Below are 11,680 nucleotides of genomic sequence, written 5' to 3' on the forward strand. Positions count from 1 at the left end.
TTACTATTACTAGTCAATAAGTTTGTTTCTATTATTTCAAACCATATTATTCCTTGTAATTTAATATTCTTGAATAAAAAATAATTAATAACAAAATTAAAATGAAATTTTTATATTTGTCAAGTAAGATATAATAGTTTTTTTGTACAATATACAATTTGAGTTAATATTAAAAAAAATATAACAATATTTAGTGGTTGTCGATATTTTATTTAATTTAATAGCGATATAATTTGTGCAATTAATTTTTTTTTTTAATTTTTATAAATTATTTTATAGAAATGTCGACGTAAATCTGTTATCAACATATATGTCGATGCAATTATATAATTTTTTTTAAATTAAATACTTTTTAATATATTTTATAATAAGATTTTAAATCATGAATATAAATGATATAAATATGTACGTAGTATTCAAGATATTTCAAATGCAAACAATTAGTATAAAATTATGTTCCTACTATTCGACTAATAGAGTTTTATAACCATCATAAGTACGTTTGGATTTTTTTCTCAAGCCCTATTATTCTTTAAAAATTATTCGTCTTGAATAAAATAAACTTTTTAACAAAATCATTTATCTTTGTCAAGAAAGGATTAATAGTTTTTACATGTTTACGTTCACGATCGTGCCTAGACATCGTGTTACATGCTTCGACAGAGAAACTTCTGACGAATTCATAAGTCAATATTTACATTTAGTAGTCAATTCTTTTTATTTTTCGTCGAAACAAAAGCTCTCACATAAATAACTCTAAAATAGATTTTTTTAAACAATTGTCTTAGAATACAATTAATCTTTACTTGCATTTAAATCTTGCATTGATTTTTTACTATAGTTTGTAGTCGAAAATGATTGATTTTTTTACTTCGATTTTTAAAATCCAAGATTAATGTGGTGAATGTGGCCCACCGATATATATATATATATATATATATATATATATATATATCTATATATATATATAGAATGACTTCGTATATTCGGATATTTATGAATAACTTCTGATATTTCTTATTTAAGTTTGATCAAAATGTTTAAAAAATTTGTTGTGGCAATTGGTTAAACATAGTACGTAATAGTTATGTAGTAGAAAATTAATTTTGGTAGTATCACATTATAAAGAGATAGAAACGAATTTATTTTAAATAAACCTAAAATAGAATACACTAAATTCGAATAACTAAATGAAATCTCAAAGATTATTATAAATATTGATTTGTAATTAAAGTACGTTCAGTAGTTAAAAGTTCTAAAACCTCAATAAAAGACACAAATAGTTGAGAAACAGTGCTTCATTTTCATAAAAAAACATGAAGACAACGTCTGTACTTTCGTACGCCTTGTGGTAATAAATACATTCCACATAAAGTTCAAGAAGTATATTTCGACGAACGAATTTCCCAAACTGCATTCTTCTATCGATCCTTTTCCCTACTATGTTTTATGAGAGCATTATAAACAAAGTTTGAAAGTATTCAAGTAACTGCATGTATTCTAAAATATACAAAGACAATTGCCCACTATGTTAGTGATGGTTCTTTTACTATATTGGGGAAACAAGAGTACGGAATGAAAAACCCATGATGAATATATTACCATATCAAAAACTTTTTTAAAAAGATAGAAGAAGAATCATATAATCAGTACCGACTTTATTATAGTAATAAATCATATAATCAGAAATTTATTACCTAAAAATATTTCAATAATATTCCGAATTTTAATAGAAAATTTGCTTGCTAATGTACTAGTTTATAAAGCCAAATAAAAAAATAACACTTTTTTCATTTTTGGGTAGGTAGCTACTACTTTATTATCACTACGGAATTAATTACCTTTTAATAAAATGAATATAGAAAAGCTTAATGTAAACATAAGTTTAATGTATTTCACTGAAACATACTAAATATTTATTTTAGTTTTGTGAATCGTGCCGATTTGTTAACATATCATTTATCACTCTTAAGCTATATAGATCAGTTCTCTAAACTCTGTGTCAGTCAAAGGTGTGAAAAATGGGCATCTGTAGTAAAACTGATCTAGATTTTGTGACAATATGTTTACTTATTTTTAGAAAAAATTTAATGTCGACAATATTAACTTTCCTAATTTGATTGATTTTTGTTATGAAAGCAACTTTTGTTCTTAAAGATTTCTAAGTACCTACTTCACACTAATAAAATTGCTAAATTTTGATAATCTATGAAAGTAAAATATTGAGATGAATGCAAAGTTAGTTCATAAATATGTAGTGTACATATTTTTACTTTCTCTAATTATTATCCTTGCTCTATTTACCTGAAAAAAGATGTAAGCTTATGTGTGTGCGACACAAAAATCGAATTTTTGAGTTTGAAATCAATATCAGTAATTAGTGTCAAGTACACATTATTTGCACTTAACACCAATCATTCAGTTATATGTGGAACAAACATTTCTTTGAATAATGAATGCTTTCTTCCTACCTTTGTCAGCACCAATAAAAAACCTTAACCTATTAACATATTATTAACAGAATGACTGTTAAATAATAATATATTTAGCAAAAATATATAAAAATGTGTAAAAATGGGTAAACTAAATTTTTACTTTAAAAAAACTTATTTTTATTGCCATCCGTTAAATCTTTCATACTGTGTACTAAGTTATCAGTTAACCTTAAGTACTAAGTTATCAGTTCTTCAGAATCCAAATTTAGGATATTTTGTGTAATCATTTTTCCATTATCATCTTCAATTCCATAGATTTTCCAATTTCTTGAATTGAATTATTAGTTTAGTGATAGTGATAGTTTTTGCAAGTACATTTTTGAAAGTAGTTACTATTGATACAGAGTCTATATCAACCATCCAGTGAAAGGAAACGAAAATGTAACAAACTGAAAATAGCAAAATTTCAAAATGTATAATAAAATTAACTACTTTCAAAAACTATCACTATCACTAAACTAATAATTCAATTCAAGCAATTGAAAAATTTATGGAACTGAAGATGGTAACGGAAAAATGATTGCACAAAATACCTTAAATTTGGATTCAAAAGCGTAAGAAGTACCTCAAAAACTTAACTTAAGGCTAACTGATAACTTAGTACTTAAGGTTAACTGATAACTTAGTACATAGCTTGAAGGATCTAACGCATGTTAATAAAAATAAGTTTATTTTTAAGTAAAAATTAAGTTTACCCATTTTTACACATATTTATAATTATTTTTGCTAAATTAGTCATTCTGTTAATAATATTTCAATAGGTTAAGGGTTTTTATTGCTATTGGTGCTGATAAAGGTAGAAAGAAAGTGTATTACAGACGAAACGTATGGATTCAATAAAATTGTACTTTTTAATAAACAAGTTTTTTAATAGATGTTACCCTGATCAAAATCATATAAATATATATATATATATATATATATATATATATATATATATATAAGGTGCGAATTTAAAGCACGCAACATGCGTTCACAGATGTATATTTACAGAGATTTTATATTTTGTCATTGTACAATGATATTGCGAGGGTTATATATTATTAAAATATTGTCATCAAAAGTTTCATGATTAATCTTTCTATTATTAAATTAAATTAAAATTACTATAACTTACCCTACCGGAAGTTGATTAAATTTTAAATATAATTATTTTATTCATAATTGTTTGATTTTAATATTTAATACAACCCTCGCAATATCATTGTACAATGACAAAATACAAAATCTCTATTTTAGGGAGGTAGATAAATTAAAATTACTATAACTTACCCTACCGGAAGTTGATTAAATTTTAAATATAATTATTTTATTCATAATTGTTTGATTTTAATATTTAATACAACCCTCGCAATATCATTGTACAATGACAAAATACAAAATCTCTATTTTAGGGAGGTAGATAAAAGCGTTTTAGACGTACATGGTACCAAGTAGTACTTGAATATGTTATTATAAGAACTCGAACATTACTGATTTTTTGATAGAGTGTGGAAACAATATTTTTGAAAGTGTTAAAAACAACGATAGGTTTTCTTATGTGAAAAATATACATAATAAAAATACGTATTTTATATTTAGCATGTAATTATGCTAAATTCGCTTGTCAGTAATATTTTACGAAAGCATAAAGAACGTATTTCTTGAATTAGAATCTCTTAAGATTACAATGTAAAAGCTCGTATTTTGACGTTTCTCAAAACCACGACTCTATGAAGCTAAGTTCAAGTCGCAGTTGCGCAATGAAACTGTCATGGCTGCTGTATCGATCCCGTCAGTTTTAATCTGTAAGGAAGTTGCAACAATTCAACTAATTTATACATAATTGTGTCAAATTTGTGTGTAAAAGATTTGCAAAAGTTTTCTAAGCTCTTGTCCTTCTATGTGAATTCGGTTTTATGACTTTATGAAACATGTGCGATAACATCGGATTAATATATAGTTGGAAAACTTTAAATAAATTGTTATTATCCGACACTAATTTTGGTATTCAGTGATATTTTTATTAAAATATGAAAGATTTATCGAAGTATAGTTTAATGTTAGAATCAAAAGTTTTATTAAAATAATGAAACTAAAAATCGATTATTTGTGGGCGGACAGGCATCACTTAGACAGACATTAGTGTTTTATTGGATATTGCATTCTGTTACAAATGACAAGAATTAAACCAAATATACTTTTTTGTAAGTTTATTGATTGGCATTATTTTATTTTTGTTTGTAAAAAATGTAATATGTCTGCCATTTCAATTGTCACATATGTCATTCCTCAGTTTTCAAAAATAAAAATATATTTGTGTTGAACATATTAGAGGCTTATGTATGAGAAATATTTATTATATGAAAGGCAGAAAAAGAGGTTTGTTATGTTATAACCCAATAAGCATATCTGTTAAATTAAATGAAAGTATTCTTTTATTTTGGTATTGATATTGATATATTGTGATAATAAAGAATATATATCTTTTTTAACTTAATAGGCAATCAAGGCCATCGGTCGAGTTAGAAGGAGGGCTGCCCCCTTTGCAGCGCTCCGCTACTCTTCCACCTGTTTGGTCTTCCTCGAGACAAGTATCGCCTCCTACTACAGATCAAAACAATAACATCAAGATGACTTCCGAAGACTTGCTTCAGCCTGGCCATATTGTCAAGGAAAGATGGAAGGTGGAATATTGAAATTAGTGAATTATATGGAACAAATATAAACTATAGTTGTTAGAATTACAACAGAGACAAATTGATTTAATAATTCATTATTTTAAAATGAGTTCATATAGTAGAACAAATGGTCAAAAGTACCAATACCTTTAAAGTACATCTAAAGCAAATTATATAGAGCTTTATTACATTAATACAAATTGATTGCAGGTAATGAGGAAGATTGGTGGAGGTGGCTTTGGAGAGATTTATGAAGGTTTAGATTTAGTAACTCGTGAGCCAGTTGCACTCAAAGTAGAATCTGCAAGGCAACCAAAGCAAGTATTAAAGATGGAAGTGGCAGTATTAAAGAAATTACAAGGTAAAACAAATTATAATTTGTAATGTGAGAGTTAAGATAAGAATCAGAGCATTAATTATCATCAGTGTTACTTATATTAAGTTATTATGAAATAAGTAAGAAGTTTGTGTTTGATCTAAATTATATTCTATGATTGTTAATTTTTGATGAATCAATATTTTAATTTAACCAATTCATGATTTCAAAAGGAACAAATCTGAAGCAGTATGATTATAAACAATTTTAACTACCATAAATCTATAGAAATTTAAATATAAAAAATATTTTCATACAACTTACATTCTAACAATTAATTATTTGTTTCAAATAAAATATTTTTATTTTTTTGATTGCTTTGTAACAAAATTCCATGTGCTAGAGTATTGTTGATCATATTAATTAATTCAAGAAATGTGATTTTAGGCAAAGAACATGTCTGTCGATTTATAGGCTGTGGTAGAAATGATAGATTTAATTATGTAGTGATGCAATTACAAGGAAGAAACTTAGCAGAATTACGAAGAGCTCAACCTAGAGGAGCATTTTCACTTTCAACCACATTACGTTTAGGATTGCAAATATTGAAAGCAATTGAAAGCATTCATCAAGTTGGTTTTCTTCATCGTGATATCAAACCGGTAAAAGATTATTGTAAAACAATATTTATAAATTTTTATGTGAAAGTTTCTAAAATGAGTACTCATTATCAAAATTCATTCGTGATTCTTGAAAATTGATATTAGTCACTTCAGATTGTATTCTTAAGTGACAATTTTGTATAAAAAATTCTAAAATTGTGTCTTTTAACTTGCAGAGTAATTTTTCAATTGGCAGAATGCCTTACAACAACCGCAAAGTGTATATGTTAGATTTTGGTTTAGCTCGTCAATATACTACTGGAACAGGTGAAGTACGTGCTGCTAGAGCAGCTGCTGGCTTCAGAGGTAATTAGTTATACATGTAACCATAATTTTTATATTTAATGCTTATCACATTATTATATTCATTACACCTTCTACAAATTTATTATTACATATCAACTAATTTAAAAGTTTTTCATAATTGAATTGGTTAATTATTTTGAGGTTATAGGTCATAATTTTTATTTCATGACAGCAAAAGTTATTAAAAAATGGATCAGGTTTATTTTAAATGTGTCTTATGTTGTGATTTAACATTTGGAAGTTATATTCATTTAAAAACATATAATTTAGTACGCATATTGAGTATTTTTTTTACTATGAACTGTTTTTTTATGTTTTAATTAACAAAATTGTATTTGTGGTTATATTACAAAGTACTAATTTCTCAATTTCAATTCTCACAATAAATGTTGTTTCTAATTTTTGTTTAGGAACTGTTCGTTATGCTTCTGTTAATGCTCATCGTAATAAAGAAATGGGTAGACATGATGATTTGTGGTCATTGTTTTACATGTTAGTAGAATTTGTCAATGGACAATTGCCTTGGAGAAAAATAAAAGATAAAGAACAGGTTTGTTAAATTCACATTTCACAATACTTTAAATTAAAATATTGTTTTAACTGTGTACATAATACTTGTTAATGCTTTGCATATAGCCAATGTGCTAAATGTTTACAAAGATATTTGCCTGCATATTGTGTTATATCTTAATATTTCTGAATTGAATGAAATAATGCTTTAATTTTTACCTTGATTTTAGGTAGGATTAATGAAAGAAAAATATGATCATCGCTTGCTGTTGAAGCATTTACCTTCGGATCTCAGACAGTTTCTTGAACACATTCAAAGTCTTGAATATGCAGATAAACCAGACTACCCTGTAAGTTTCATACAGACATTTCAGAGGAATACTATTTTAATTCTTTTTATGACTCAATTTCAGATGCTAATATCTTTATTTGAAAGATGTATGAAACGTAGGGGAGTAAAAGAGTCAGATCCATATGACTTTGAGAAAACAAATATAACAAATTCATCACAACCTGTAAGTATATTTTAGTATTGCTAAATGGTTTATTGATAATTTGATAATGTAATCAAATAATATAAAAAAATCTCAAAAATGCTTCCTCATTATATATTAATCATATTAACAAAAAATCTTTTATGTTCTTCACAAATGTATGTCAACATATTTTACATTATTTGATTTGATCACTCAAAATATAATTTTATTTAAAATGAGAAGCATATAATGTAATATAAATATTTTCAGCCGAGCTTACCCACAAATCAATCAGGAGCCGTCATTAGAGCAACTAGAAATGTTCCTCCATCCAGTTTGGATAACAATCAAGAAACATAGAACCTACAGATAATAGAGATGTAAGTAATTCAAAAATATAGTTTTTTCTATAAATGATTTTTATGATAATTGATCAATATCAAATTGCTACATGTTTCAGAAAAAGTATTATTTTTTAATCAATAATGAACAATCAATTTATTTATTTCTTAATATTACTTGATATCTTTTGATTATCATCATTTCTAATTAAATTTTGAACCATTAAATAAAAAAAATCTTAATACTTGTCAATATTTCTGAAAGGAAAAAAAAGAAATGAAATGAAAAGAAAGGGCAGTACACCTGATAAATGTACTCGAATATATCTTACAAAATAAAAGAAACTATAGTTATTATGATAATGGTTTATCTTATTAAAAACGAGATTTGGCAAATTGTTCATAATTATATTGCGGGATATAGATTTGAGCATACATATTACAGAACATATTATGCATAATCATTTGTAATAGCTTCGCAAAGATCACTTTTGTTTGTATGTATTGTAAATTAAATAATTAGGATAGTAAGTAATTAACTCAATGATAATTATCAGGAAATAATTATAATAATAAACTAGGTGTGCGTGGCATTTAACCTTGACACAAGGCCATTAAATGAAATTATAAAACAAAACCTTAATACAAGTGATAAACTTTCCCATATGAATAAATAATCAACTTAAGCAATTTGATTTGATATTAGCAAGTTTATAAAATATTGAGATAGAATTTTGAAATTTTGACACTGCCCATTATTCTACACATTGATTAATTTTTGATTAATCATGCAAAGTTTCATCAAAATCAACAATTAATTACATAGAGATTGCCGATTTTTACCAGAGAAAACATTAAATAAAATAAGCGAATTGCATTTTCTGTTGGAAACATAAACTTCTCCTTCGGGAAGCTAATAATTAACCCTTTCCACTCCGATGCCGGACCCAGTTCGGCGTGTAAGATATAAACAGCAACTTTCATTTTATTGCAAAATTTAATAATTAGAAAATGTTTATATAATCATGTTGAAAAATAAATACTTTGATTCGTTGCAGTTCTGCATTTTCCTTTATATTTCAAACATGCTTTTATGGCTAATACGCTGCCAAATTTCTAACGGAGTTGCTGACTCATCATATTTGTCGACGGTCTGGAGTGCAAAGGGTTTAATAAATGATTAGATAGTGACAGAAATTAAATGACGAATAACAACGGACTAGCAGGTACCAAATTGATAGCACTCGCTGCCATGGTTTCATTACAATTCTTATCTACAGACAAAACAGTAAAATATAAATGAACAATAAATAAATTAGTTGATTAATATATAAATATTGAAATATACATATAAATATCGATATATATAAATATTGTTATATTAATATTTAAATATTGTTATTATTACAATAATAATTTATTTAATTATTTAAATAAATTAGTTTAATTATAATATTTAAATAAATTAATATAATTATAAAAAATAAATAATATAGTTATAATATTTAAATAATAAAGTGATAAGTCAATATTTATAAAGGCCTACGAATAAAAATGAAAAAGCATAAGAAACAAGTTAAAAAAAATATTCGATCAGGATGGGATTCGAACCACGCGTGCAGAGCACATTGGATTAGCAGTCCAACGCCTTAACCACTCGGCCACCTGATCCACGTTGTGCTAGCTACTTAAAATATATTTGCTTGTGTATCAATAAGATTATTTATATATTTTAAATTTATTTTTATTTTATTTTATGTGCTCAAATATTTTTTGCGTTAGTTTGATCTTCTTACTTGTTAATTTCATATATACATTTCAATAACATAAATAATTTATCACCACACATTATTCATTTTATATTATTTGTATTAACCAGATTTAATTAATATTTTTGATATTAATGATTCATGAATTTCATTTAAATGAAGTGGAAAATATTTATATTTTTGTCTATATCTTATATCTTTATATTAATATGTACTATTTCATACTGTTCTTATTCCATGATTTTTTTATAATGGTGTATTTTTAGGCCCGTAGAAGAATCGAGACTGAAACTACTGCACCATTGGCGACAAACTGCGAGAAAACCAACATCATCTTAGTTATGAATGAAAGTAAACATCATCTTCAGTTATGATAAATAATACATAATATATGCAAACTTAACTACTTCCACTTGTTATGGCTAATGCATACTCACAGTTTGTCTGAAAGTGATCTAAAATACATTGTGTTTGTTGAACTAATAAATAACTTTTGTGTAAATTAGAATTTTAGTATGTATTGAAATTTTAAAAAATAGCATGTTTCATTTTTTCTACATTTTTATACATATTCGCGTTAATATCTGTACAAACAGTTATATTTATTAAAAAAATCATAATTCTTGCTTTATAGAATAATTAGTCCAAGTGAAAATATTAATTTTCATATTTGTTTGAATAATTCTTGCAAAACATTTCGTCAAATAAGTGAGAAAATTCGTTATCAAAAAAGACATAAATATATTATATCATTAAGAAAGATCAGTACCCTTGACTAATATTACTCCTCATTTTTTACATGTATACATACACAATAAATAAAATAGATTTCGTAGTCATTATTCAATAAATTAATTATTATGCTATTTGTGATTTGCAAGATTATAAAATTTAATAGATCAATGAATTAATCTCGTATTCAAGTTTTAGAAATTCATATTTTACCTGTGGACGTCATATGCATAAAATTTGCTACTATCATACATTTGTTTGTAATTAAAGTTAATGCATGTTTAATGTTCAATTTTTAGGTTGTGTCTGTAGATAAGAATTGTAATGCAACCATGGCAACGACTCCTGCCAATGTGATACCTGCTAGTCCGTTGAAACGTAGAGCTGTAAGCATGGCCACAACTGTAGATACTATGGTATACAAAAAAAATGACAAAAATTTGGACCGATTCTATGCAACCATTATTTTTGTGATATCACTAACATGATCAAAATTAATTAAATGAAATGGTTTACTCTGAAACCATTCTGGTTTTGGTCGGCCAAAATTTTGATGCATATTTTTTTAATAATGCTTTAGTACTAATAATTTTCAAATATACATTTTGTATATATTATGAAAGTGTTACGTTTGTTTTTCAAATACTTTTTAACATACTAAAATGATCATTGAATTTTTAGCAACCAATTGGAAAAAGCAGTTGATCATGAAGGTGATGCAGTTATGGCGTCTGCAAGATCAAGCTCTGATACTAACAAAGTGAGTTTTAATATGCAGTTATTCTTATTTGCTATATTTATTAAAAAATTATATATTTAATTAACCCAGGTTCCCTTAATTTTCTTTGTTTTATTAACATTGATGAAATATATTTGGAATAAATCACATGGAAGAGGATTAAAATAACAATATCTGACTGAAATTATGAATAGATATTTAGACACTATTTGAATTCAATTCAATTATTCATCATTCACCATTAATTGTAAATTACTGCCGCTCTTTCTACAAAATTACTAATAGGTCATGCATCAAATTATTTATTTAGTCAAGTGAGAATATTAATATCATTTATGAATAGTTTACGTATTAACTGGGTTTTTCTAAATCAGTAGTTAGAATTATTCGTTTCCAAGAGCTAATTAATATTGTTCTATCTTCCTATCTTCAGCACAACAATGAACGAAATGTAGATAATGAAAGAGGGGATCGTGATAAATGTTTAGCCCATGTAAGGAGTCACATTTCGAGTGGCGAAAAAGTTGGACGTACACATAGTCAGGGACCCACACAAGGCCGACTTCGAGTACTAACGGCTCCCCCAACAAGCGTCCACGACGTTTACAAGGTTATATATCGCTATTATGATTTATAGTTAATATCGTAATTATTTTTTATAAATCTTTTTTTTT

The 11,680-nt window shown here is 26.0% G+C and overlaps 1 protein-coding gene across 1 annotated transcript; it reads left to right on the forward strand.

Moving 5' to 3' along the window:
* Positions 1-4,983: 4,983 nt before the first annotated feature.
* LOC113365356 (tau-tubulin kinase homolog Asator-like) lies at positions 4,984-11,616 on the forward strand (the record flags this gene model as incomplete). Its single annotated transcript, XM_026606932.1, has 11 exons — positions 4,984-5,161; positions 5,366-5,516; positions 5,919-6,133; positions 6,310-6,439; positions 6,850-6,989; positions 7,180-7,299; positions 7,363-7,464; positions 7,696-7,782; positions 10,567-10,637; positions 10,949-11,027; positions 11,440-11,616. Coding segments are annotated over exons 1-11 (1,326 nt in total), but the record flags the coding sequence as incomplete, so codon positions are not given.
* Positions 11,617-11,680: the final 64 nt, after the last annotated feature.

Source organism: Ctenocephalides felis, unplaced genomic scaffold (genome assembly GCF_003426905.1).
Source record: "Ctenocephalides felis isolate EL2017-DRISC unplaced genomic scaffold, ASM342690v1 CF-g0.4_SCAFFOLD_00927, whole genome shotgun sequence".
In the NCBI taxonomy this organism is placed as follows: Eukaryota; Metazoa; Arthropoda; class Insecta; order Siphonaptera; family Pulicidae; genus Ctenocephalides; species Ctenocephalides felis.